Consider the following 27,636-nt stretch of genomic DNA (forward strand, 5'->3'; position numbering starts at 1 on the left):
GCCGCGGCTCCAATCGGGGCGAGCAGCTGGAGCCCGGCGGAGCAGTTGGCTGCAGTAGTTGCAACTTTTTTCGAAAGCTGGGTTTCCCGGGAGATCCCAGGCTGTGACAGAGTGGAGCCATGGCTAGAGGTATTTGCCCAAGTGGCCGGCGCCGGAACGGCTGGGTCGGGGGTCGTGCTGGAGGGGTGGCCGGGGTGGAGGCAGCGGCTGCGGGGAGGCGTCCTCCTCGGGTGGCTCGGGGCGAGCTTGGGGACCCGCGTGGGGGGAGTGGGGGTGCTGCTGCGGAACCCGCCGGCCCCCCCTGCAGGTCCACACACCCCCAGAAACCCCTTCCACTGCCGTGCTTCTGTTTCCCCTCTATGAAGTGAGCACCTGCGGGCCTGCCTCTTCACGGCAGTAGATCCATATGTCAGAGCTCTTTGGAAACTAAAGCGCAGGGCACCTCCAGGGAATAGGTGTTATTGATAGAAGTGGGGCGGGGGCGGGAGTGAGGCTTCCCCCACTTTGGGGACCTCTCTCTTTGGGAAAGGAGGTGATCCCGAGGCGAAGGCGCAGATCAATAACCTGCATATTGGGGTGCGCGTCAAGGTGGACACCGCAGCAGGCGCCTTTCCTCCCTCCCCACGTCCTGAGTCAGCTCTGCGCCGCCAGAGCGAAGGCCGGGCCCCGTTGGACCACTTGAAACGGGTTCCTGGCACCTCGCGGGCGCGGTCGTTCGACCCGCATCTGGTCAGGACTTCGCCCCCCGGTAGATGGCTTGGGTGGGCTTGTACAGCCCTGGGAGGCGATGCCCTGTCTGAAGTCAGGACAGTGCCTCCCAGGTATGCGGCAAAGAGATCTCCAACCGCTTGGTCATTTCCAGCCACTGCGTCTCCTTCACGCCAAAGGGCCAAAAACTTGAGCGTGAAAGTTGAGTAGAATTAGTATTTTAAAAAAAATAAGTTGGGGTATTATATTTTTCTCAAAATTCCAAGGTTTCAGGTGTTAGTAGGAATTTGCTTTAGTGCAGTATACTCCCTATAGCAATAATAATGAATAAAATAATGATTCATTCAGCAAATATATATTGGGTCCCTTTGTTTTCAGGCCCTGAAGTCAGTTGCATCATTTATTCTCCTAGCATCCCTAGAGGTTCTTTTGGGATAAGACTTACCCAGAGCCTGATGAAAAAATGAGGCATAGTAAACTTCAGGTTAAAGAGCTTCATCACCCAACTCATGGAGAAAATTAATACTAATATTTTTCCTTAGAAAAGTGTTAAGCATCTAAAAGTATATTTAACATTATCTGACTAATTTATATGACAAATTTTAATAAAACTATGCTTCCTGGGTTCATTTTTCTCATCACAGCAAAATCATTTAAACTACTTGTTTTAAAAGTAGTGCATTAATTAATCTATGAAGAAAACTAACCATCTATCATTGAAATACTTAAAATATGACTAAATAATAATTATGGCCAGGCACGGTGGCTCACACCTGTAATCCTAACACTTTGGGAGGCCGAGGCGGGCAGATCACCTGAGGTCGGGAGTTCGAGACCAGCCTGACCAACATGGAGAAATCCGTCTCTACTAAAAATACAAAATTAGCCGGGCATGGCAGCGCATGCCTGCAATCCCAGCTACTTGGGAGGCTGAGGCAGGGAGAATTGCCTGAACCTGGGAGGTGGAGCTTTCAGTGAGCCGAGATTGTGTCACCGCACCCCAGCATGGGCGACAGAGCGAGACTCCATCTCAAGAAAACAAACAACAACAACAACAGCAACAATAACAAAATAATAATAATTACCACTGAGGGCCAGGCACTTGGATTAACTCAATGGATCTTTACAAATTGTTATTCTCATTTTTTAGGAGAGGAAGCCCGAAGCCCAAACTTGCTGTCCAGACTCTAGCTTGGCTGGGTCTTTGCTTGTGCCACCCAACCTCCCTTACTTACCCAAAGCGAAGATAATGTTTGTCAGCTCCTCCCATGGCCAGCTTACAAATCACCTATGTAATTATTAGTTATTGATTCTCACTGTCTCACTTGACCCCAAAATTAATAGTTACCTGTTTCTTAGGCTTTACTGCCCTTGCAAGCTATTAAATTGGATATTTAGATTTAGATTTTTTTTTTTTTTTTTTTGAGACAGAGTCTCTCTCTGTCGCCCAGGTTAGAGTGCAGTGGACTGATTTCAGCCCACTGCACCCTCCCTCTCCTGTGTTGAAGTGATTCTTGTGCCTCAGCCTCCCAAGTAGCTGGGATTACAGGCACCTGTCACCACACCCAGCTAATTTTTGTATTTTTAGTAGAGACGGGGTTTCGCCATGTTGGCCAGGCTAGTCTTGAACTCATGACCTCAGGTTATCCGCCCGCCTCAGCCTCCCAAAGTGCTGGGATTACAGGCATAAGCCACCACGCCTGGCCAATATTTAGAATTGTAAATACCAAATCATTTACAGCACTTCAAATGAACAGTCTTTTTCTTCTAGAAAATTGGGCTTTGAACTTGCAATTCACTTTGAGAGCCCTGCTGGGTCACAGAAACAAACTGTTCAGATGCCAGGCAACGCGTCACTCATTTTGAAGTTTTATAATCATGCAAATATTTACAACTCCAATATATTAGTCTCAGGGGTCAGTCCACCTACCTTTCGCTATTTTTTTTTTTTTTTTTTTTTTTTTTTTGAGACGGAGTCTCGCTCTGTCGCCCAGGCTGGAGTGCAGTGGCGCAATCTCGGCTCACTGCAAGCTCCGCCTCCCAGGTTCACGCCATTCTCCTGCCTCAGCCTCTCCGAGTAGCTGGGACTACAGGCGCCCGCCACCGCGCCCGGCTAATTTTTTGTATTTTTAGTAGAGACGGGGTTTCACCGTGGTCTCGATCTCCTGACCTCGTGATCCGCCCGCCTCGGCCTCCCAAAGTGCTGGGATTACAAGCGTGAGCCACCGCGCCCGGCCCCTTTCGCTATTTCTACTGCCATTGTTGAATGGTCTCTTGGTTGGTTGCCGTCCTCATTTTGCCATCTCCAGTTCATTATCCCTTAGCAGCTGGTGGGGGGTCTCCAAAAATAGACTTTTTTTTTGGGAGACAGAGTCTTACTCTGTCACCCAGGATAGAGTGCAGTGGCACAATCTTGGCTCACTGCAACCTCCGCCCCCCCCAGGTTCAAGCGACTCTCCTGCCTCAGCCTCCCAAGTAGCTGGGATTACAGGCACGCGCAACCACACCAAGCTAATTTTTGTATTTTTAGTAGAGACGGGATGTCACCATGTTGGCCAGGCTGGTCTCAAACTCCTGACCTCAGGTGATTTGCCCTCCTCTGCCTTCCAAAGTGCTGGGATTACAGGTATGAGCCACTATGCCCAGCTGGTATATTTGTTATATACATATAAACTTGCAGAGAAAGGACTGTTTTGAAACTTAGATTGAATGATCTGTATTTACATCTTCTAGGTACTGGAGCTGCAGAATTGAGAGGAATAGGTGCTAGACTTGTAATGTGTCCCCTGCAATTGGGGGCTGAAATGCAGAGAAAGCTATGACCATAAGTGGGGCATGGGGTGCGGCTCGGTATACTAGCATGTGAAATGGACAAGATGATCTATGTGGGTGCTTCCTGCTCCAAAACCATGATTGTCATGGCAGTTAAGCTGCAAAACTTCTCTGCCTTGCAGAAATAGAAGACGCTTTCAAATGGCTCAACCTGGTTATCAGAGTGTCACTTTCGAATCTTCTTTCACCCTCTAGGTAATCTTTTGGATATTCAACTGTAGTAGGCTCTGCAGAGGGCATGGGCAGAGTACCTAGCCCACTGGAGTTAGTGGTTGGACTGGAGACCCTGCCTTGAAGGATGCTAAAGCATGAGCTGATTTCGGAGGGATTGTCTGAGCAGTGACCTGTCACCACCTAATCCTACTCAGTCTTATCGGTTCTAATGGGAGGCGAGGGAGGCTAGGTGGGAGGATGGCTACAAACAGCCATTTGCTTATCTGTGGATGTTGGAAGGTGCTCCGGTGGATTATGGAATTCAAGGTTCTTGGTTTTTACCCATGAGGACACTGAGGCCCAGACTGGGGAAGTGACTTGGCGATGGTCACAAAACACCTCTGGGCAGATGCAGGGAAATAAGTCCAGCCCCTGACTCCCAGGCCATGGGCCAGGCTGCAGGAGCTGGATGTCTTGAAGTGTCTTGTTTGCATCTATGACTTTGCACAAATACAGTGAATCTGGCTGTGGGCCCTCAAGCCTTAATGGCCACAGCGTAGTGGTGCAGGGCAGTGAGCTATGCTGAAACAGCCACCAGAGTGACGGGGACCTCGTCTGCCTATGGGGGCATTTTCTCATGGCGGGATAGGAGAACAAGGTGACTTGTTAAACCCTTCTGCAAGACCATTTGCTCCTCCCAAACTCCATTTCCTCATCTGTAACCAGGAAGGGTAGCGGCTGGGAGGGCAGGCCCTGGGGTCAGTTGGCTGGGGCTGGAAACCCATCTAGTTCTGAGAACTTGGCCAAGCTCCTCACTTTCTCCATCTGTTGAAAAAAGATAATAATGGTATCTACCTTTGCAGGGCTGCTGTGAGGTTTCAATGAGATAACGGCAAGAGACTCGCCCAGGAAACCGATCATTATAACCCCTGGCTCTGTCTCCCCAGGGCTTTCTACCGGTCAAGTACAGCCCTTCTGGGTTTGACACCTGGCCCCATCACTTCCTAGTTCTGTGGCCCGGGACAAACCCCTGCACATCCCTTGAGTCACAGTGTCACCATTGTAAGCTGGGATGCCGACAGGACCTGTCCCCGTGGGCGTTGGGGGAGGATTCAATGCCTGTGAAACTCTCGGTGGGCACAGCGCCGGGCACACCCGAGGGCCTGGCCTGGCGCGTTCACCGCTGCTGATTTCGCCTAGCACAGACCGGGTTCCCAAAATATCCGCAGAGCCAGCAGAAAAAGGAGCCGGGCGGGCTGGCTGGCGGGCGGGCGGGAGCCTGGGCTGTCATGACGGTGTTTCCCACCCCTTCCTCCGCGAGTGGCTGAGGCCGCGCGAGAGGGGGCGCGCCCGAGCCGGGATTCGCCGCGCCCGCCCGCCCGCCCTCCGGAGCGGCCTGCCGGCGCCGCCCCTACCAGCCCCCTCCCCGGGCGGGGCGCCGGACGGTGGGCGGCTGCGAGCGGGCGGGCGGGCTGCGGAGGACGCGCCGCCTGCGCCTCCCTCCCTGCGTGCCTCGCCCCGGGCGGCCCGGGGCTGCCGCGGTGCGCGGGTGCCGGGCCCTGCCTCGCCGGCCATGGGGGAAGGGGGCGCCGTGGGGCGCCGCCGGCCCTTCCCCGGGGCGCCGCGGCGGCGCTGGTGGCGGCGGCAGCAGCAGCAGCAGCGGCAGCGGCAGCGGTGGTGGCCGGGCCGCGGCGGCGGCGGCGGCGAGGGCGCGGGGCGCGCCGCCATGGGCCTGGCCGGGCTGCAGGTGGGTGTGTCGGGCCCGGCCGCGCGGGGGGCGGGCGGCGCGCGGGGCCCGGCCGGGCCGGGCGGCGGGAGGGCGACGCGGGCTCCGACCCGGCCCTCCCGGAGGCGCGGGCGGCTCACCAGAGCCGGGGCCTCGAAATATGGCTGCGGCGGGAGGCGCCGTCGCGGCGCCCGGCCCGGGCGGCCCCGCTCCCCGCCCCGCCGCGCCCTGAGCGCCCCCTCCCCCGCTTCCCCCGGGTCCCCCTCTCCAGGCAGGAAGATGTCCAAGCCCCGCGCGGTGGAGGCGGCGGCGGCGGCGGCGGCGGTGGCAGCGACGGCCCCGGGCCCGGAGATGGTGGAGCGGAGGGGCCCGGGGAGGCCCCGCACCGACGGGGTAAGCAGGCACCCTCCCCGCACCCCTGCGGCGCGCCCGCCGGGCCGGGGCCGCGAGCACATGGGCGACCCCGGGTACCCGCCCGCGCCGCCCCGGGGCGCCCGGCCGGGCCGCTTCCTTTGCTGCCGCCTGGCTGGGAGTGGCGCCCACACGGCTCCGCCATGAGCCTGGCAGTGTTTGACCTCGGAAAAGTTTGACTGCACCTTCATGGCGTCTCCGCAGCCCGAGACCCTACTTCCCCGGAGGTGGCCGCCGTCCCAGGCTGTGCGGGGCCTGCGCGGGCCCCTCGGAGAGGTCATGGGTCTCGCCGCCTCGGTGTTGAATGGTCCCTTAGGCGGCGAGGGCCCCGCGTTGCTTCTGGGGACGCCCTCCTCCGTCTGTACATACTCAGAGGAGGGGCCCCAAGCCCAGAGACGTCCGCAGTGACCTGAACCGCCCCACCGCCCCGTCCACTCTCTTACTGACGCCCAGGTGCGGCTTGCAACAAAGTGGCCGCCCCGAATGCGCTGGCTGTGGCTCCTGCTCTTCCCAGCTTCCCCAGTCACCCTGAGAGAAGTCCTCCCGTCGCAGCCGTGGGAGACTGCGGGGCTGCAGTGATTTGAGAGGGGTCAGGCTCGGGCACGCATGGGGCTCTGGCTGTACTGACAGGCCCTCCAGCCGCCCTCAGCACCAAGTGGTTAATCAGGTTCCCCGGGGCCTGTTTCTGTGCTGAGTCCCTGCGGCTTCTGCCAGGGGAGTGAACTCCTAAAGATAGCCTAGCTCTTCACATGCCCGGGTCCTTTTGACCTCCCTGTTGCGGGTAGGCTGTCTCCTTCCTATATAGACCTTGGGTTGCAGCCGACTCTCCTGCTGGCCAGCTGTCCCCTTAGTGATTTAGAGACCAGGGCATTCAGGAAACGTTTCACTGGACCTGGGATTCCAAACCTGCCAGTGCTCTCCTGAGACAACGGGGGCTGGCATCCCCTGGTAGCCCAGTTTTTGAAAAACGGTGTGTCTGATTTTCATCTTTTGTATTCCTCCTCCTCGTGAATGCTCTAGGATCTTTTTCTTCAAGCCTCTTTCAGAATATGCTTTTGTCTTTTTAGGAGAACGTATTTACCGGGCAGTCAAAGATCTATTCCTACATGAGCCCGAACAAATGCTCTGGAATGCGTTTCCCCCTTCAGGAAGAGAACTCAGTTACACATCACGAAGTCAAATGCCAGGGGAAACCATTAGCCGGAATCTACAGGAAACGAGAAGGTAAGCTTTTGAAATAGCCTCGTTCTGATCCCAGCTGGTTGGGTTGCAGAAGCCTCTGTCCTCTGCAAGAATGCACATATGTATTTATCCAGCCTTTTCAGTCTCAGATTCGAGAGGTTTGAGCCATGTTCTGTCTTGCTGCTGAAAGAGTGGCTTGTCCCAGGGTGTGTGCCCTGTTGGTCTGACAGGTTCTCCCTGCTTTCACAAGAGTTAGCATGTCCTTCAAGCTTGATTGTCTTGCTTAGTTGCAAAAATAGCATACCTGACCCACAATTAGAGAGGGCTCACAAGTGCTGAAAGTGCAGAAGTCATGAATTCGGGTTGTACAGACCAGGCGATTGCAGACCTCACTAATGTGTTCATGCAGGGAACTGACTTCCTTCCCTTTTATGAGCTGGCCTAGACCCCATTTCTTTTTCTTTTTTTGAGACAGATTTCCGCTCTTGTCGCCCAGGCTGGAGTGCAATGGCACGATCTCAGCTCACTGCAACCTCCGCCTCCTGGGCTCAAGCAATTCTCCTGCCTCAGTCTCCCGAGTAGCTGGGATTACAAGCGGCCGCCACCATGCCCAGCTCATTTTTGCATTTTTGGTAGAGACGGGATTTCACCACGTTGGCCAGACTGGTCTCGAACTCCTGACCTCAGGTGATCCACCCGCCTTGGCCTCCCAAAATGATGGGATTACCGGCATGAGCCACCGCGCCTAGCTGCCTTGACCCCATTTCTAAAGTTTCTTGCCACTCAAGCGTTTGGTATTAGTCTCTGAAGCAGCATCCTCTGCAATGAGATTTGGAGTTAAAATATTGAACCCGAAAATACAGGGTTAATGAAAACTGTCTGGTCTTGCAAAACAAACTGAAACCTCTTAGACATCTTGCTCTAATTCAAATACTCCCTTTCAAAGCTGCAGTGGGGAGTGTCAGCTTTCCCCAATTCACCATGCTCTCTTCTAATTAAAACTTGTCTGAAAGAAGCAGAGCCTCTGGCTGCCAGCAGCTCCATACAAGGAAGCCTTGTGTTCGCTAACAGAAAGTGTCATAAATGACGATTTGGCATGACCTCTGGGGCCGGATCTGAGAACCAGGGCCGGGCAAGCCCTAGACTGGGGACAGGAGCCCACCCTGTGCTTGATTTCCCCCAGGTACACAGGGCAATATTGTTTTATTTGATCTTCAGATGACTTGGGTTCCAATCTTAAGTTTGCCACCTGAAAGAAGGAGGCTAGATAGGTTGTTGCTCTCTTCTGAGCCTCCGTTCTGTCATCTGTAAATGGGGAGAGAGGAGTCTGACCTCACACACACAGGACTGTTTTGAAGGGTGGTTGCAGCGTGGATGCCAGAGAGCTTTGTGATGGACTCCATGTGCCAGCTCTTCAACCCTGGACTGCCAGCTCATCCCTGGACCTGTGGCACTTAGAATTCCTGCCCATAGGGTTGGGGAGAGGCGCTATCATCTATAAATGGTAGTTGCCCAGACTCTAGTCCTTTAAAATAGGGCAGTCTATACATTGTACCAAATGGTGGCCTGGTATACAAGCTAGTGTATTTGGCTCATGGTTTTACTAAATGGCCATGATTAGAATTTTGGGTCAGAGTCTGGGCATGGTGGCTTGGGTTTGTAATTCCAGCACTTCGGTAGGCCAAGGCAGGAGGATCGCTTGAGCCCAGAAGTTTGAGACCAGCCTGGGCAACATAGTGAGGACTCGTCTCTACAAAAATGAAAATTAAAAAAATTAGCCTGGCAGGGTGGCATGCATCTGTATAGTCCCAGCTGCTTGGGAGGCTAAGGCAGGAGGATCCCTAGAGCCCAGGAGTTTAAAGCTGCAGTGAGCTGTTGATCATGCCACTGCACTCCAGCCTGGGCAACAGAGAGAAACCCCATCTCTAATATAAAAATAAAAAGAATTTAGGTCAGCTGGACTTTGGAGACCCCAAGGTCCAGGCTCTTGTCCATAATTCTGCTGTGATACAGACTGAGTGACAGATGATGTTCACGGGCACCACATACTCCTGGGCCTGATGTCCTGGCTTTAATTCTCTCTGATTTCACCCAGGAAGGTGTGTAGAGGAGGAAGAAAGATCTGGATGGTTTTAATGGTTTTTGTTTGTTTTTTCTTTGGACAGAGTCTTGCTCTGTCTTACAGTCTGGAGTGCAGTGGTGCGATCTCGGCTCACTGCAACCTCCATCTCCCGGGTTCAAGCAATTATCCTGCCTCAACCTCCCAAGTAGCTGAGATTACAGGTGCCCGCCACCACACTCGGCTAATTTTTTGTATTTTCAGTAGAGATGGGGTTTCACCATGTTGGCCAGGCTGGTCTTGAACTCCTGACCTCAGGCGGCCCACCCACCTTGGCCTCCCAAAGTGCTGGGATTACAGGCGGAGTCACTGTGCCTGGCCTAATGTATTTATTTATTTTTCTGTTTTGTTTATCTAGATATAGTTAATATATCATAACGTTCATTTTAAAGCATTTGAGTCGGTGGTTCTTAGTATATTCACAGAGTTGTGCAACCATTACCACGGTCTAATTCCAGAATGTTTCCATCACCCCAGAAAGGTACCCATTAGGCGTCACCTTCGATTCCCCTATCCCTCTAGTCCAAGGCAACCATTAAAGCACTTTCTGTCTCTATGGATTTGCCTGTTCTGGACGTTTCATATGGATGGAATCACAAAATACGTAGCCTTTTGTGTCTGGCTTCTTTAACTGAGCATCATATTTTCAAGGTCCATCCATGGTGTAATAAGTATCAGTGCTTCATTCCTTTTTTTTATTTTTGAGAAGGAGTCTCTCTCTCTCACCCAGGCTGGAGTGCAATGGTGCAATCTTGGCTCACTGCGACCTCCGCCTCCCAGGTTCAAGCGATTCTCCTGCCTCAGCCTCCCAAATAGCTGGGATTATAGGCGCACACCACCATACCTGGCCAATGTTTTTATATTTTTAGTAGAGATGGGGTTTTACCATCTTGGCCAGGCTGGTCTTGAACTCCTGACCTCAGGGGAGCCACCCTGCCCAGCCCTTCATTCCTTTTTATGGCTGGATAATATTCCCTTGTGTGGATAGGCCACATTTTGTTTATTCATCTGTTGATGGACATTTGGGTTGTTTCCACTTTTTGGCTATTACAAATAAGCTGTTACATTCCTGCATAGATTTTTTTGGGGACATATGTTTTTAATTCTCTGGAATAGATGCCTAGGAGTGAAATTGCTGGGTCATATGGTAACTGTGTTTAACTTTTTGGGAAAATGCCAAACTGTTTCTAAAGTGGCTGCACCATTTTACATCTGTGAGCAGCATACTATTTACTTAATTTTTTTTCTTTCTTTTTTTTTTTTTGACAGAGTCTCACTCTGTCGCCCAGGCTGGAGTGCAATGGCATGATCTTAGCTCACTGCAACCTCCACCTCCCAGGTTCAAGCAGTTCTGCCTCAACCTCCTGAGTAGCTGGGATTACAAGTGCCCGCCAGTACACCTGGCTAATTTTTGTATTTTTAGTAGAGATGGGGTTTTAGCATATTGGCCAGGCTGGTCTCGAACTCCCGACCTAAGGTGATCCGCCCGCCTCGGCCTCCCAAAGCGCTGGGATTACAGGCATGAGACACCGTGTCCAGCCTATTTACTTAGTTATTTAAAAGTAAAACATTTTTTAAAAAGGTAAGCAGTTTTCCAACACTGGCACTCCACAAGTGTTTTAAGTGACAGATCATTGCAGTGTGTCTCCTGATACCCAGGCCAGTCTGCTGGGGCACCATGCTGAGAACTGCTGTGAACCTGGGGCTTCAACCCCACTAGAAGGGGACCTTCTTTTTCTTCAGAGTCTGAAATGAAGGGTGCCAGGCAGCTCTTGGGGAAGAGTTTCTGCTTTGTCACCTTACTTCTGTCCCCTAATGCTGTCCCAGCCTTCAGGAATAGAGCTTTTGATCTGAGTCTGCAACCTGATTCCTGAAAGCTATTGATCAAGCGCCCTTGCCGGCGTCTCCGTCTCTGGTGCCTCTGCCTCACAGGCTCTCCATCTCCCACGTCAAGACGCAAAAGCCTAAAACCTCTGCCCAGTGTCTTGGTCAAAAAATCGAGCTGGAGCTAGGCACTCCTCCTGTCATAGCCCATAGCAGACACGGGGCTTAACAGGCCAAGGGCACTCCTGCCTGACAAACCCAGGATCCTGTCTTCTCAAAGCTTGTCTTAGAATGCAGCTGGTGGTCTGGAAATTGAGAGACAGAGTACAGAATAAACCCCTGTCTTTCCCCCACCTCCACCTGCAGAGAAAAGAAATGCTGGGAACGCAGTACGGAGCGCCATGAAGTCCGAGGAACAGAAGATCAAAGACACCAGGAGAGGTCCCCTGGCACCTTTTCCAAACCAAAAATCTGAAGCAGCAGAACCTCCAAAAACTCCACCCTCATCTTGTGATTCCACCAATGCAGCCATCGCCAAGCAAGCCCTGAAAAAGCCCATCAAGGGCAAACAGGCCCCCCGAAAAAAGTAAGTGCCCCCTTCAGTCCTCTTCCTAACGTGGAGCAGTTTGGTTCCTCTGACCCCAGGGAAGCCTGCTCAGGTGCCCATGGGGGTTCAGTGGCCATCTCTCAGCCTCTCTCATGTCAAAGACTCAGATGATCCGAGTCATCAGCAGGGATGCCACTGTTTGTCAGATTCTGGATCTGGCGTGGGTCCAGAGTTCAACAGCCTCTACTTCCTCCCCTCCTCACCCACCCCAGCATAAGCAGCCTTTGTTTTTTAAATTTATTTTTTTGTTTGTTTTTTTTGGTGGTTGGTGTTTTATTTTTTTATTTTTTTTGAGACAGAGTCTCTTGTTGCCCAGGCTGGAGTGCAATAGTGCGATCTCGGCTCACTGCAAACTCCACCTCCTGGGTTCTAGCGATTCTCCTGCCTCAGCCTCCTGAGTAGCTGGGATTACAGGTGCGTGCCACCATGTCCCACTTATTTTTGTATTTTTATTAGAGACAAGGTTTCACCATGTTGGTCAGGCTGGTTTCAAACTCCTGACCTCGTGATCTGCCTGCCTCAGCCTCCCAACGTGCTGGCATTACAGGCATGAGCCACCATGCCCGACTGTTGTGTTTTTTTGAGACAGGGTCTTATTCTGTCATCCAGGCTGGAGTGCAGTAGCTCAGTGCAGCCTCAACCTCTCAGGACCAAGTGATCCTCCTACTTCAGCCTTCCGAGTAGTTGGGACCATAGGTGTGCGCCACCATGCCCGGCTAATTTCTTTCCTTTTTTTAGAGACAGGGTTTTGCTGTGTTGCCTGGGTTGGTCTTGAACTCCTGGGCTCAAGTGATCCTCCTGCCTCAGCCTCCCAGCGTGTTGGCATTACAGGCATGAGCCACTGTGTCCAGCCAGCAGCCCGTCTTTGAAACTCCTCTGAGGCCCTCATGGGCAGATGACTGAGTGACCCGCAGGCTGCAGTGGACAAAGGTGTTTAAGTGACATCATCTCCAAGGAGTTGTGTGCCTCCTCGGTGTGTGCCTTCTGAGGAGCTGTGTGCCTCTAGGTTTTCAGTCGTGATATTTATTTTCTTCTCTTCCCCTTTTACCCAGAGCTCAAGGAAAAACGCAACAGAATCGCAAACTTACGGATTTCTACCCTGTCCGAAGGAGCTCCAGGAAGAGCAAAGCCGAGCTGCAGGTAGTCACGTGCTTTAAATTCCAGTTCGTGGAGGGGCAGGGTGGCCCACCAGGCAGTGCTTGGCGTATGCGTATGTGTGTGTGTCCTGAGCCTTGTTTTCGTCATCTTGGGGCAAGTCTCTTGGCCCCTGTGGACTTGGTTTTCTCCTGGATCTATCGGGGATCCTCACAAAGCTTGTCCTGCCTTTCTGCTGGGGTCACTGCAGGGCTTGGTTAAGACACTTGTGTGAAGGAACCTTGTGACTTGTAGCATGTGGCAGGGAAAGCCAGGCGCGACTCTGAAGGTGGATTTTCCAGGACTTGTTGGCAGAGCCATTGGGAGCCTGGGACTGTGGGAAAGGCTGCCTGTTCTTTCAGAGGCTTGTCTGTTTTCTGGAAGTTTCCATGTTGTGGCCCAGGGTGGTAAACAGCAGTGGCTTGGAACCACTTGCTGGTTGCGTAGCCTCAGGCCAGTCACTTACCCTGTCCATGCCTTGGCTCTCCAGTCTGTAAAATGGTACAGCAATGTAGTACCTGCTAGAGTTGTGGTGAGCATTCAGTAAATGTGGTCATGCAAGAGGAACCCTTAGAACCATGCTTGGCACTCAGTAAGTGCCAGCTAACTGTTACTATCGCCACCCCTGCTTCCTCAGTGTTGTCACTCCCGTCTGCTCTTTCCCACGCTGCTGCCATGCTAGGAGCCTGCAGACCAGTGAACAGTACTGGCTGGAAGGCCAGCTGGCCTGTGCAGACCTCCACTGCCATGTTTGCAGAGGGCTGAGCTATGCGTCAGGCAGTCAATATTTGCTGCAGTGAGGTGTGGTTACTGCCTTCCTGTGAAGGAAACCCAGGGCATGGCAGGTCCCTCTGCTCTTCCCCCTCAGGGACACCTGGGGCTGCCCCTCTACTCCCCCTCACTCCGACAGTGACCACCGGGTTGGGAGAGGCGCTCAGGATTGCATCCTACACAGAGAGATGGGGACCCCGGCTTTGGCAGTTTCAGCATTTCAGCCCTCATGCGGACTCCTTCAGCGTTCTTGATGTTAAATGCGCAGATACACAGTGGTCTAGTATTCTTTCTCTTTTTCTTTTAATTGATGAAGCTTCATTTAAAAAAATTTTTAAAAAAGGTCCATTTTCTTCCCCACAGAGAGCAGCTTTGGTTTTATTGCCTGAAAAAGGCAATGTCTTTCAGCCAAGAATGAGCTGTTTAAAACATTTGTCGGCAGTGGGAGGCTGTGCTAGGTCACTTTTTTTTTTTTTTTTTTTTTTTTTTTTTGAGACGGAGTTTTGCTCTTGTTGCCCAGGCTGGAGTGCAATGGCGTGATCTCGACTCACCGCAACCTCCATCTCTTGGGTTCAAGTGATTCTCCTGTCTCAGCCTTCTGAGTAGCTGGGACTACAGGCATTCGCCACCACACCCAGCTAATTTTGTATTTTTTTTTTTAGTAGAGATTGGGTTTGTCCATGTTGGTCAGGCTGGTCTCGAACTCCCGACCTCGGGTGATCCGTCCACCTCAGCCTCCCAAAGTGCTGGGATTACAGACGTGAGCCACCGTGCCTGGCCTGCTAGGTCACTCTTAAAGATAGCACTGGGACAGGTGCGGTGGCTCACGCCTGTAATCCTAGCACTTTGGGAGGCCCAGGTGGGCGGATCACCTGAGGTCAGGAATTCGAGACCAGCCTGGCCAACATGGTGAAACCTTGTCTCTACTAAAATACAAAAATTAGCCAGGCATGATGGCAGGTGCCTGTAATCCCAGCTACTCGGGAGGCTGAGACGGGAGAATCACTTGAACCCAGGAGGCGGTGGTTGCAGTGAACTGAGATCGCACCACTGTACTCCATCCTGGGTGGCTGAGCAAGACTCCGTCTTAAAAAAAAAAAAAAAAAAAAAGACAGCACTGCAGACGGTGAGGTGATGCCAGGCCACAGAATCCCAGACACCTCCCAGCCAGGGTTGGAGCTGCGGTGTGCCCACACACAGGGCCTCTGCTGAGCGCCCACCAAGGGCTGCTGTGGACTTTAGGGTGGGGGGAGCCAAGTTGGCCTTGTTAATAAGAAGCAAGAGTTTGTGCTGGGCAAAGTGAAGGCTGCGATGGGACAGGATGCAGGTCTGCTAAATCTTGCAGCAGATGAGCAGAAGGGAAGAACGCACTTGCTTCCCTAAACCACGGTCTGCAAACACAAGAAAGCTCGCCCTGTTCCTGGACCAGGAGCCATGCTGTGCCCACCACTGTTTGTGTTGGCTCTGCTGAGTGCAGCCATGCAAGCTGTTGCTGGCCAGGGCAGGGAGGCCATAGCTGGCCGGGATGACGTGGCTGGAGCTGGTCAGGGTGGAGTATTTTCTGACTGCACAGATAAAGCCCAAGAACGGGACAGCTGGGGTTCATCTGAAGGGTGGGGTCAGTCCTGACCTGACTGCCATGTTGGGCCCAGGCTGTGGATCCAGGTGGGTGGGGCATAATAGGGCCTGTTGTTGGCCAGATGGTCTGGGGTGAAACTGCAATTCAGAGCCTCTTGTATACCTCCACTGAGGCTGAAGACAGCAGCCAGGGCGGGCCTGGCACCAGGGCGTGAGTTCTGGGCAACAGGGTGGGATCAGGGCTGCTGGGTTTGGACACAAGGTGGGCCTTGGAGAGATGCCCTACCCACCAAGTGCTTCACTGCAGCGGCCCCTTGGCCCGCCAGCCTGGCTGTGGGTGGGGTGGCAGCCAGCAGTGGGGCAGGGACCATGCCTCTTGGCAATGGCTGGGCTTCCTCATGCCCAGCTCAGCCCCAGGGCCAGATGTGCAAGCAGCCTGCTGATTCCATTCGGGAAGGTCCCCTCCTTCCTGGTCACAGGCGCTCCTCGCTTGCCCTAGTTCCAACCTTGTATCCCTCCCACTCCATCTCCCTCTAGGCCCATCTGTGGGTTCCTGCCAGAATTCCCTTTAGGAAACTCAGGGCTGGTTGTTTGCAGGCCCCAAATTCCAGGCCTTTGGGAGACAGCCTCCCTGGCTTTGTGCTGGGGCATCTGGTCTGGTCCCAGCTTCCCTCTGCGCATCTCCTACCTGCCGTGTTCGGTCCCAGCAGAAAAACCCCCATTCCATGCCGGGCGCGGTGGCTCACGCTTGTAATCCCAGCACTTTGGGAGGCCGAGGCGGGCGGATCACAAGGTCAGGAGATCGAGACCACGGTGAAACCCCGTCTCTACTAAAAAATACAAAAAATTAGCCGGGCGTGGTGGCGGGCGCCTGTAGTCCCAGCTACTCGGAGAGGCTGAGGCAGGAGAATGGCGTGAACCCGGCAGGCGGAGCTTGCAGTGAGCTGAGATTGCGCCACTGCACTCCACCCCGGGCGACAGAGCGAGACTCCGTCTCAAAAAAAAAAAAAGAAAAACCCCCATTCCGCTACCCCAGTCTTTCCATGATCACTCCCGTTTACACGGGCCACTGTACTTCTCAGCACTCTCTGCACACTTGCAATGAATGGGTCACACAGCAAGGTGGTTGTGTGTGTGATGGTGGTGGTGTTGCTTTGAGGGCCTGCTGTGTGCACTGTTCTAGACCAGGAGAGTCCACAGTAAACTAGACCAGCCCCTAGGGCTTGTTTTCGAATGGGGAGTAATTAACAACAAAAAAGACACCGGCTACTTTGGAGGCTGAGGTGGGAGGATTACTTGAGAGCAAGAAGTTCAGTACCAACCTGGGCAACATTGTGAGACCCCATCTTTTGTGGTTTTTTTGTTTCGTTTTTTTTGCGACAGAGTCTCACACTGTCACCTGGCCTGGAGTGCAATGGCGCGATCTTGGCTCACTGCAGCCTCCACCTCCCGAGTTCAAGTGATTCTCCTGCCTCAGTCTCCTGAGTACCTGGGATTACAGGCGCCTACCACCACGCCCAGCTAATTTTGTATTTTCAGTAGAGACGGGGTTTCACTGTGTCGGCCAGGCTGGTCTCAAACGCCTGACCTCATAATCCACTTGCTTTGGCCTCCCAAAGTGCTGGGATTACAGGCGTGAGCCACTGAGCCCGGCCGTGAGACCTCATCTTAAAAAATAATTAAAAAGGCCTCCCAAGTAGCTGGGACTACAGGTGCCCGCCACCACACCTGGCTAATTTTTGGTGTTTTTAGTAGAGACGGGGTTTCACCATGTTAGCCAGGATGGTCTTGATCTCCTGACCTTGTGATCCACCCACCTCGGCCTCCCAAAGTGCTGGGATTACAGGCGTGAGCCACCGTGCCCAGCCAAAAAGTTTTTAAAATCTTTTTATTTTGCAAATTTTTTTTTTTCTTTTTTTTTGAGACAGTCTCACTCTGTAGCCTGTGCTGGAGTGCAGTGGTGCGATCTCGGCTCACTGCAACCTCCACCTCCCGGGTTCAAGCAATTCTCCTGCCTCAGCCTCCCAAGTAGCTGGGATTATAGGCGCCTGCCACCACGCCCAGCTAGTTTTTGTATTTTTAGTAGAGACGGGGTTTCACCATGTTGGTCAGGTTGGCCTCAAACTCCTGACCTTGTGATCCACCCGCCTCGGCCTCCCAAAGTGCTAGGATTACAAATGTGAGCCACCACGCCCAGCTAATTTTTGTGTTTTTAGTAGAGACGGGGTTTTGCCATGTTGGCCAGGCTGGTCTCAAACTCCTAACCTCAAGTGATCCACCCACCTCAGCTTCCCAAAGTGCTGGGATAACAGACGTGAGCCACCATGTCTGGTCATGTTTTCTGTTTTTTTATTGTTTTTTGTTTTTTTGTTTTTTTTTTTGAGACGGAGTCTCGCTCTGTCACCCAGGCTGGAGTGCAGTGGCGCAATCTCGGCTCACTGCAAGCTCTGCCTCCCGGGTTCACGCCATTCTCTTGCCTCAGCCTCTCTGAGTAGCTGGGACTACAGGCGCCCGCCACCACGCCCGGCTAATTTTTTTGTATTTTTAGTAGAGACGGGGTTTCACCGTGGTCTCGATCTCCTGACCTTGTGATCCGCCCGCCTCGGCCTCCCAAAGTGCTGGGATTACAAGCGTGAGCCACCGCGCCTGGCCGTTTTCTGTTGTTTTTAACACATGGTCTCACTCTGTCGCCCAGGCTGGAGTGCGTTGGTGCAGTCATGGCTCACTGCAGCCTCAACCTCCTGGGCTCCAGCAATCCTCCTCCTTCCTCAGCCTCTAGAGTAGCTGGGACCAAAGGTGTATGCCATCATACCTAGCTTATTTATTTTTTGTAGGGACAGAGTCTGGATCTGTTGCTTAGGCTGGTCTCTAACTCCTGTCCTTAAGCGATCCTTCCTCCTGGTCCTCCTGAAGTGTTGGGATTACAGGACAGAGCAAACCGCCCCTGGCCTCATTTACATTTTAAAAGACCCCTCTGGCTGCCATGTGGAGAACTGAGTGTTCCCTGGGGTCAGAGTGAAAGCCTGGTGACTAGCGAGGGGGCCGTGGCTGGGCCGCAGTGGGAATGGAGATGGAGAGGATGTGGCAGGATTTGGGAATGTTCTTGAGGTTACTCATTCACCATTGTTCCCAGCATAGACTGCAGCGCCTGGCACACTGCAGGTGTGGATTGAGTGTCTGGAAAAGCTGCAAGCTGGTTTGGGCCTCTGTGTAGGGGGAATGGGCTGAGCTCAGCAGTTGGTGTCAGGCTCCCGACACGTGCCATCTGGTTTGGTGAAAGTCTGTGCCGTCAAGACATGCTGGTTTGGGGTGAGCCACACTGGTTTGGAGCTTCTGATCTGTCTTTACTTGGTTCCCTTTTGCTCCATAGTATCTGTGCAATGGCAGAGCAGTAGAACCCAGGGTTAGGAATGGAGGTAGGTGCAGGAGGGGTGGCCTTAGAGGAGAAGTGGATCCGGGGGTGCCCCCTCCCAGTTCTCTGTTCAGGGCTGTATTGACCTTGGGGATTGGAGGCCCTCTTCTTATCCATGGTGGTGGCCTCCATACAGGTGAATCTCAGAGATCCTAAACAGAAGTATGAGCCATCAGACCAGAGGGATGTGGACCACGTGTGTCCCATCCAAAGGGCACAGCCTCTGACCTGCTGTACCTGATTTTTTTTCTTTTTGAGATGGAGTCTTGCTCTGTCGCCCAGGCTGGAGTGCAGTGGCACAATCACTGTCACTGCAACCTCCACCTCCCAGGTTCAAGCGATTCTCCTGCCTTAGCCTCCCTAGTAGCTGGGACTACAGGCTCCTGCCACCACACCTGGCTAATTTTTGTATCTTTAATAGAGACAGGGTTTTACCATATTTGCCAGGCTGTTCTCGAACTCCTGACCTTATGATCTGCCCGCCTTGGCCTCCCAAAGTGTTGTGATTACAGGCGTGAGCCAGCCACCGCACCTGGCCCGCTGTACCTGATTTTCTATGAAGTCAGAGGCCTGATTTTCAAGTGTGGGCAAATTGGACATTTTTTAACGTGCTGCATGGGCAACAGAACGTACCTACAAGCCCCATTCTGTTCTTGGGTCCCCACTGTTTCCCTCCTGATCCAGTTGGACCCCAGGTGACATCTTCCACAACAGATGGGTGATGAGAAAAGGAGGGATACTTGAGGGCTTTGCCATCACTGGGGACCCATCATCCCCAGTGATGCCAAATGAGGGCAGTTGTAGCCCAGTGGGCATGGCCTGGGCAATCAGGGCTCAAGACCGTCAAGCTATCCACGATGGGCCTAGGAGAGGATACTGATGCTGTTTTTCTTTCTCTCTGCCCAGTCTGAAGAAAGGAAAAGAATAGATGAATTGATTGAAAGTGGGAAGGAAGAAGGAATGAAGGTAAGGGGCTGCTGTGCTTGCTGCATCGTAGCTAAAGCTGGAAGAGCTTACCTTCCCTGGTCCCGTGGCTGAGAGTGGCCACCATGTGGCTTTAACCCTCTAATGGCCATGGTGACCAGGCAGACTCTATTAGATTGTCGAAGAGCCAAATACCAAAACTTGTTAAGGAAATGTCTTATGAAGGAAACATAAATGGGCTTTGTATATAAATGTTATCCAGGGGAAGCTTTTCTTAGAAATTGTGGTTAAACGATTCAGTGGCTTTTTGTACATTCACAATGCAATGCAACCATCATCCCTGTCTAATTTCAGAATTTTTTCATCCTCCCAAATGGAAACCCTTACCCATTACTTACCACTGCCCACCATCCCCGCCTCTCCCCTGCCCAGCCCCTGGCAGCCACTCAGCTGCTTTCTGTCTCAGTGGAGTTGCTCTTCTGGACACTTCATATAAATCGGATTATACAATATGTAGCTGATGCCCAGGGAAACTTTTAAAAGGAGAAACTAATACATTTTTAAACTCTGTTTTCCTAGATAATGACAATGCCCAAGAAATGTGCTTTTCTCTTACTGTGTATTTCAAGCACACTCAGTTTGGGCGAGAGGGGAAGTACTCTCCACAGTGGGGCTCAGATGGGCCTAGACTAGGGCTCAGGGTTCAGAAAGTTCCACTTCCACCCACCACCTAAAGGGATTCCAGCTTAAGTCCTGGGCCCCTCCAGCAAGCCCATTCAACTCCATGTAGAATAGAGTGAGGAGACACAGGAGATAAATTGTGGAATGAGGTAGAGACCCAGAACACTGGGCCTGCTGTTCGCCTAGGAAGGCATAGCGCACAGCCCCTAGACAGAGAAACCAGGTGTGTGGATTTGAGCTGTGTCACCGCCTAGCTGTGTGGCCTCAGACACGTGGTTGTGCCTCTTTAAGCCTCAGTTTCCTCATCTACAAAATGGGGCAGTCTCCACCTAGCAGATCTCTCACGAGCTCTGATGTAACTGCTTTGCAGATGAGCACCAAGGAACCACATTTGTGGAGTGAGGGAATGTTCTAGAGCTGGCCTGTAGTGACGGTTGCACAGCTGTATACACTTCATAAAACCCATCAACCTGTACAAGTAAAGTGAGTGAATTTTATGACATAGCTCAGTACAGCTGTTAAAGACTGGGGTAAGCCCCCAGCTCCCCAGAGACCTGCTGTGCACAGTGGCATCCATTGCTATTATGAACCAACACCCTCTCTTACCACCTTCTGACAGATTGACCTCATCGATGGCAAAGGCAGGGGTGTGATTGCCACCAAGCAGTTCTCCCGGGGTGACTTTGTGGTGGAATACCACGGGGACCTCATCGAGATCACCGACGCCAAGAAACGGGAGGCTCTGTACGCACAGGACCCTTCCACGGGCTGCTACATGTACTATTTTCAGTATCTGAGCAAAACCTACTGGTGAGTCCACTGTTGCTTAGAGTGGCTTTTCTGTCCTCTGGGCAGTGAGGAGAGGCCAAAGGGCCAGGAACTCCTGATTCTGTTTGGTGGCCAGTCTTCTGATTTTGTTGTTGTTGACTTTTTTTTTTTTTTAATTTTTTGAGACGGAGTCTTGCTCTGTTGCCCAGGCTGGAGGGCAGTGGTGTGATCTCGGCTCACTCAACCTCCTCTTGGGCTCAAAGAATTCTCCTGCCTCAGCCTCCGGAGTAGCCCAGCTAATTTTTTTTTTTTGTATTTTTATAGAGATGGAATTTTGCCACATTGGCCAAGCTGGTCTTGAACTCCTGACCTCAGACGATCCACCCGCCTTGGCCTTCCAAAGTGCTAGGATTACAGGCGCGAGCCACTGCGCCCGGCCTGTTGTTGCCTTTTTTCAAAGCTGTGACGCAGTTATCCCCTGCTTCCTTTTTTTTTTTGAGTCTCGATCTGTCGCCCAAGCTGGAGTGCAGTGGCACAGTCTTGGCTCACTGCAGCCTCCACCTCCCGGGGTCAAGGTATTCTGCCTCAGCCTCCCACGTAACTGGGATTACAAGTGTGCGTCACCACACCCAGCTAATTCTTATGTTTTTTTTTAGTAGAGATGGGATTTCATTATGTTGGCCAGGCTGGTCTGACCTCAGGTGGTCTGCCCGCCTCAGCCTCCCAAAGTTCTGGGATTACAGGTGTCAGTCACTGCTCCTGGCCCCAGCTTCTCTTTTTTTTTGAGACGGAGTCTCGTTCTGTCACCCAGGCTGGAGTGCAGCGGCGCAATCTTGGCTTACTGCAACCTCCACCTCCCAGGTTCAAGCGATTCTCCTGCCTCAGCCTCCTGAGTAGCTGGGACTACACACACATGCCACCATGCCCGGCTAATTTTTTGTATTTTTAGTAGAGTTTCACTGTGTTAGCCAGGATGGTCTCGTTCTCCTAACCTTGTGACCTGCCCGCATTGGCCTCCCAAAGTGCTGGGATTACAGGCATGAGCCACCATGCCTGGCCCCAGCTTCCCATTTTTAATGTTTGGAATTAGAGCTGTCCTGGATGTTATCTCATCCAAGGGGAGAAGTGGGCTAGTCACATGAAAACCTGTTAAGCAGCTCACCTGGCTCTCCTTCAGGGCATTTGGCCAGAGCAGCTCTTTCCTGGCTAGGACCAGTGGAGTTGATTTTTTTTTTTTTTTCTTTTTGAGATGGAGTTTCACTCTTGTTGTCCAGGCTGGAGTGCAGTGGCGCGATCTTGGCTCACTGCAACCTCCACTTCTGAAGTTCAAGCAATTCTCCTGCCTCAGCCTCCCAAGTAACTGGGATTACAGGCATGCGCCGCCATGCCCAGCTAATTTTGTATTTTTAGCACAGACAGGGTTTCACTATGGTGGCCAGGCTGGTTTTGAAATCCTGACCTCAGGTAATCCACCCGCCTCAGCCTCCCAGAGTGCTGGGATTACAGGCGTGAGCCACCACGCCCGTCGTGGTTGATTTTTTTAATCCATTTATTTTGTGAAACTCTACCATTTCCTCCTGTGCCTCCATAAAGAGCCCTTTGGGTCCTACCCCTTCCCCCCACCCAGGGCCTGTGCAGGCTCTCAAAAATAGCTTTGTGGGCCAGGCATGGTAGCTCATGCCTGTGATCCCAGCACTTTGGGTGGCCGAGGTGGATGGATCATGAAGGTCAGGAGCTCGAGACCAACTTGGCAAAACCCCATCTCTACTAAACATACAAAAAAGTTAGCCTGGCATGGTGTCGCACCCTTCTAATCCCAGTGACTCAGGAGGCTGAGGCAGGAGAATTGCCTTACCCCAGGAGGCAGAGGTTGCAGTGAGCTGAGATCGCACCACTGCACTCCAGCTTAGGCGACAGAGCAAGACACCATCTCGGAAAAAAAAAATGGCTTTGTGAACTGGGCCAGGCACAGTGGCTCATGCCTGTAATCCCAGTACTTTTGGAGGCTGAGGCAGGAAGATTGATAGAACCCAGGAGTTTGAGACCTGGGCAACATAGGGATATACCCTGCCTCTACAAAAATTTTAAAAATTTAAGAAAATTAGCCAGGCATGGTGGTGAACACCTGTAGTCCTAGCAACTCAGGAGGCTGAGGTAGGACGATCACTTGAGCCTAGGAGGTTGAGGCTACAGAGAGCCGTGATCACCCCACTGCACTCTAGCCTGGGCAACAGAGCGAGACCCTGTCTCAAAAAAAAAAAAAAATGCTGGCCACGCATAGTGCCTCACACCTGTTATCCCAGCACTTTGGGAGGCCAAGGCGGGCAGATTACCTGAAGTCAGGAGTTCGAGACCAGCCTGACCAACATGGTGAAACCCTGTTTCTACTAAAAATGCAAAAATTAGCTGGGCGTATTGGTATGTACCTGTAGTCCCAGCTACTTGGGAGGCTGAGACAGGAGAATCTCTTAAACCTGGGAGGTGGAGGTTGCAGTGAGCCGAGATCGCGCCATTGCACTCCGGCCTGGGCGACAGAGCAAGACTCTGTCTCAAAAAACAAAACAAAACAAAACAAAACCCCGTCTCTACTAAAAATACAAAAATTAGCTGGGTGTGGTGGCGCGTGCCTGTAGTCCCAGCTACTTGGGAGGCTGAGGCAGGATAATTGCTTGAACCTGGGAGGCAGAGGTTGCAGTGAGCTGAGATCGCGTCACTGCACTCCAGCCTGGGCGACAGAGCGACAAGACTCCCTGTCAAAAAAAAAAAAAAATTGCTTTGCGAATTGAGCCAGACCTGGTGGCTCATGCATGTAATCTCAAAAACTCAGGAGGCCAAGGCCAGAGGATCACTTGAGCCCAGGAGTTTGAGACCAGCCTGGGCAATATAGGGAGACCTTGTCTCTACAAAAACAATTAAAAATTAGCCTGATATGGTGGCATGTACCTGTGGTCAAAGCTACTCGGGAGGCTGAGGTAGGAGGATGACTTGAGCCTGGGAGGTGGAGGCTGCAGTGAGCCATGGTCATGCCACTGCACCCCAGCCTGGGTGACGGAGCGAGACCCCCTCTAAAAAGGAAAAGGAAAATAGCTTTATGAATTGAGTCTTTCCAAAACACATGGCTTTAAATCAACATCCCACCAGAGCTGAGCACAAGTGTGACTCTCTCCGGGTTAAAAAGCCTCTTTATCCATTTAATCCTCTCTGGCCCTCCCTCCCCCCCCAGCGTGGATGCAACTAGAGAGACAAATCGCCTAGGAAGACTGATCAATCACAGCAAATGTGGGAACTGCCAAACCAAACTGCACGACATCGACGGCGTACCTCACCTCATCCTTATCGCCTCCCGAGACATCGCGGCTGGGGAGGAGCTCCTGTATGACTATGGGGACCGCAGCAAGGCTTCCATTGAAGCCCACCCATGGCTGAAGCATTAACCGGTGGGCCCCGCGCCCTCCCCGCCCCACCTTCCCTTCTTCAAAGGACAAAGTGCCCTCAAAGGGAATTGAATTTTTTTTTTACACACTTAATCTTAGCAGATTACTTCAGATGTTTTTAAAAAGTATATTAAGATGCCTTTTCACTGTAGTATTTAAATATCTGTTACAGGTTTCCAAGGTGGACTTGAACAGATGGCCTTATATTACCAAAACTTTTATATTCTAGTTGTTTTTGTACTTTTTTTGCATACAAGCCGAACGTTTGTGCTTCCCGTGCATGCAGTCAAAGACTCAGCACAGGTTTTAGAGGAAAGAGTCAAACATGAACTAGGAAGCCAGGTGAGTCTCCTTTCTCCAGTGGAAGAGCCGGGACCTTCCCCCTGCACCCCAGACATCCAGGGACGGGGTGTGAGGAAGACGCTGCCTCCCAATGGCCTGGACGGGATGTTTCCAAGCTCTTGTTGTCCTAATGTCTCGACAGGCGCTCACTGAAGTGTATGAATATTTTTTAAAAAGGTTTTGCAGTAAGCTAGTCTTCCCCTCTGCTTTCTTTAAAGCTTACTGAGCCCTGGGCTCCGAGCACGGGCCGGGCATAGATTTCCTCTTCCACAAGCTGCCGCTTTTCTGGGCACCTTGAAGCATCAGGGCGCGAAATCAAACTAGATGTGGGCAGGGAGAGTGTTGCTTACCTGCCCTGCTGGGGCAGGGTTTCCTGAAACTGGGTTAATTCTTTATAGAAATGTGAACACTGAATTTATTTTAAAAAAAAATAAAAATTAAAAAAAATTAAAAATAAAAAAAAACCACAGAAAACAACTTACATGTATATAGGTCTTGAAGTGAGTGAAGTGGCTGCTTTTTTTTTTTTTTTTTTTTTTTTTGCTTTTTGTAGAAGAGATTGAGAATGGTACTCTAATCAAAAATAAAGTTTTGTAGTGGGACCAGAAATTACTTACCTAACATCCACCCCCCATTCCCCCTCATCCTGCTGGGGTTGAAAGTTCCAGACCTGCTGTCGAGGCCTTGTGTTTGTCAGACACCCAGTGTCCTGCAAGGACGCAACTGTGAGCTGAGGTGTGAGCCTAGGAGCCCAGGACCCCTGACCCCAGCCACGGCTGCCAGCCTCAGAAAGGCACCCAGGTGTGCAGGGGAGCACGCAGGGCCCGGCGGCCCCCAGGAATCAAGGATAAGGCTAAGGTTTTCACCTTAACTCTGAAGGCAGGAGGAATAGGTGGCTGCTTCCTCCCGCCCTTCACAGAACTGATTCTCACTCACTGTCCCTTCAGTCCAGGGGGCCGGGGCTCAGGAGCCATGACCTGGTGTCTTCTGCCCACCCTGGTCCCAGGTAAATGTGAATGGAGACAGGTATGAGAGCCTGTCCTCGTCTTTGATTCCCCCCCAACCCCACCTCGGGCCTCACGACGGTGCTACCTAAGAAAGTCTTCCCTCCCACCCCCTCGCTAGCCTGGTCAGTGGTCAGCAAATTGGAAGAGGATCCGATGAGAGTGTAAATGTGAGACACAATGTCTTGATTATACCTGTTTGTGGTTTAGCTTTGTATTTAAACAAGGAAATAAACTTGAAAATTATTTGTCATCATAAAAATGAAACAAATTAAAATATTTATTGCCAGGCAAGGCCACCTGTGTGTCTCTTTTTACAATTTGACTGTGTCACACCAGCATGTCTAAGCTTTGGTAAGCATCCTCCTGGGGAACCAGAAAAGCTTACTGATGTGATTTTGAGCATGTTTCCCAGAACTCTGAGCTCTTTGGTTTCCTCATCTGTATACTGGGGACCATAGGGTGTGTGAAAATTAAAAGTTAATGCTTTTTTTTTTGAGACAGTCTCACTCTGTTACCTAGGCTGGAGTTCAGTGGGGCAATCTCAGCTCACTGCAACCTCCAACCTCCACCTCCTGGGTTCAAGCAATTCTCGTGCCTCGGCTACCTGAATAGCTGGGATTACAGGCATGCACCACCACACCCGGCTTTTTTTTTTTTTTTTTTTGAGATGGAATTTCGCTCTGTCGCCCAGGCGGGAGTGCAGTGGCACGATCTGGGCTCACTGCAACCTCCACCTCCCAGGTTCAAGCAATTCTGCCTCAGCCTCCCAAGTAGCTGGGATTACAGGTGCCAGCCACCACACCCAGCTAATTTTTTTGTATTTTTAGTAGAGATGGTCTTTCACCATGTTGACCAGGCTGGTTTCGAACTCCTGACCTCAAGTGATCTGCCCGCCTTGGCCTCCCAAACTGCTCAGATTACAGGCGTGAGCCACTGCACCCGGCCACAGTTAGAGACAGGATTTCACCATGTTGGCCAGGCTGGTCTCAAACTCCTGACATTAAATGATCCACCCGCCTCAGTCTCCCAAAATGCTGGGATTACAGGCATGAGCCGCCATGCCCAGCTTAAAAGTTAATGCATTTTGAGCCTTAGAACGATGCCTGGCACATAGTAAGCATCATAAATTTTAGCTGACATAATTGTCAGCTTAGGTGACATAATTTACTAGACTTGATGATTCTCAGGAGGCTCCGAATCATCACTGCACCTGTCTTGTGCTGAAGTCCCTATTAGCCCAGATCCCTGTCCCCTCCATGCTTGGGTACTGGTGGCAGATTGGAACAGTGAGTAGAGCCCTTGGTTTAGACGCAAAAGATCCAGTTCCAGCATCAGTTTTAAGTGTTTGTCAGCTGTGTGACATTAGTCAAGTCACTTCCCCTCTCTGAAACTTGTCTCAAATAGGGATAATCTCTGCCCACTTGACTTGCCTCCTCCCCCAAAGATTCAGGCATCAGTATTATAGCCTCACCTTGGAGGGGACATGTAGCTGCTGGAACAGAACCTCTGCTTCCAATCCACTGCTGTGTAACTTGGGCAGGTACGTAGTCTCCTTGTGCATCAGTTTCCCTCCCTGTAACATGGAGACAGTAATAATACTGTACAGGGTGATTGTGAGGATTTAATGAGTTAATACCAAAAAAAAAAAGCACTTGGAACAGTGCCTTGCACATAGACAGTCTTCAGTAATCAGTATTAGCTATTATTAGAATTAAAAATTTGGCTAGCTTCTATTCAGTGTTTACAAGTACTCAGGACTAATAGCTAATAAGTGCCTCCAAGTTCTGGTATGTAGTTGTTATATTTATTCATTTTACTTTTTGTAGAGATAGGGTCTCACTATGTTGCCCAAGCTAGTCTCAAATTCCTGGCCTCAAGCAATCCTCATGCCTCACCCTCCCACAGGGCTGTGATTACAGGCATGCATGAGCCACTGTGCTTGACTTACTTGTTTTTTTGTTTTTTTTTTTTTTTTTTTTTTTTTTTGAGATGGAGTCTTTGTCACTCAGGCTGGAGTGCAGTG

At 51.7% G+C, this 27,636-nt stretch overlaps 2 protein-coding genes across 9 annotated transcripts in view; one reads left to right on the forward strand and one right to left on the reverse strand.

Annotated features, from left to right (window-relative positions):
* Nucleotides 1–4: 4 nt before the first annotated feature.
* On the forward strand, nucleotides 5–25,904 carry KMT5A (lysine methyltransferase 5A). Of its 6 annotated transcripts, XM_055238007.2 has the most exons (9): nucleotides 36–129; nucleotides 5,691–5,706; nucleotides 5,797–5,812; nucleotides 6,898–7,054; nucleotides 11,322–11,541; nucleotides 12,615–12,702; nucleotides 19,364–19,423; nucleotides 20,682–20,872; nucleotides 24,054–25,904. In XM_055238007.2, the coding sequence occupies exons 1-9, from the start codon at nucleotides 120–122 to the stop codon at nucleotides 24,262–24,264; spliced, it is 969 nt and encodes a 322-aa protein (XP_055093982.1). In that variant the 5' UTR covers nucleotides 36–119; the 3' UTR covers nucleotides 24,265–25,904. The 6 variants fall into 6 exon arrangements, with proteins under 6 accessions (XP_055093979.1, XP_055093983.1, XP_055093982.1 ...); XM_055238004.2 differs by having other exon boundaries at nucleotides 5–129; nucleotides 5,691–5,812; XM_055238005.2 differs by lacking the exon at nucleotides 36–129 and adding an exon at nucleotides 2,938–4,755 and having other exon boundaries at nucleotides 5,691–5,812.
* The window catches only part of RILPL2 (Rab interacting lysosomal protein like 2), a 39,192-nt gene continuing 28,527 nt past the window's right edge, over nucleotides 16,972–27,636 (reverse strand). The window contains exons 4-5 of one of the 3 annotated variants that reach the window (XR_010114975.1): nucleotides 27,085–27,186; nucleotides 16,972–18,418 (exon numbers count right to left, since the gene is read on the reverse strand). Coding sequence is in view for 1 of the 3 variants with exons in the window: in XM_063614737.1 (XP_063470807.1) it covers nucleotides 27,174–27,186 (13 nt within the window). In the remaining 2 variants the exon portion in view is untranslated. Of the gene's footprint in view, nucleotides 18,419–25,031; nucleotides 27,187–27,636 lie in introns of those variants that run through there. The other 2 variants (XR_010114976.1, XM_063614737.1) reach the window with 2 other exon arrangements.

The sequence above is a fragment of the Symphalangus syndactylus genome, chromosome 13 (assembly GCF_028878055.3).
Source record: "Symphalangus syndactylus isolate Jambi chromosome 13, NHGRI_mSymSyn1-v2.1_pri, whole genome shotgun sequence".
Classification (NCBI taxonomy): Eukaryota; Metazoa; Chordata; class Mammalia; order Primates; family Hylobatidae; genus Symphalangus; species Symphalangus syndactylus.

Bases quoted from the DNA above. Each gene is read 5' to 3' on its own strand.
- KMT5A (XM_055238003.2), top strand. From the start codon at position 5,267: ATGGGGGAAGGGGGCGCCGTGGGGCGCCGCCGGCCCTTCCCCGGGGCG. The intron at 19,424-20,681 runs GTAAGGGGCTGC...ACCTTCTGACAG, and splicing joins GGAAGGAAGAAGGAATGAAG to ATTGACCTCATCGATGGCAA. The intron at 20,873-24,053 runs GTGAGTCCACTG...CTCCCCCCCCAG, and splicing joins TATCTGAGCAAAACCTACTG to CGTGGATGCAACTAGAGAGA.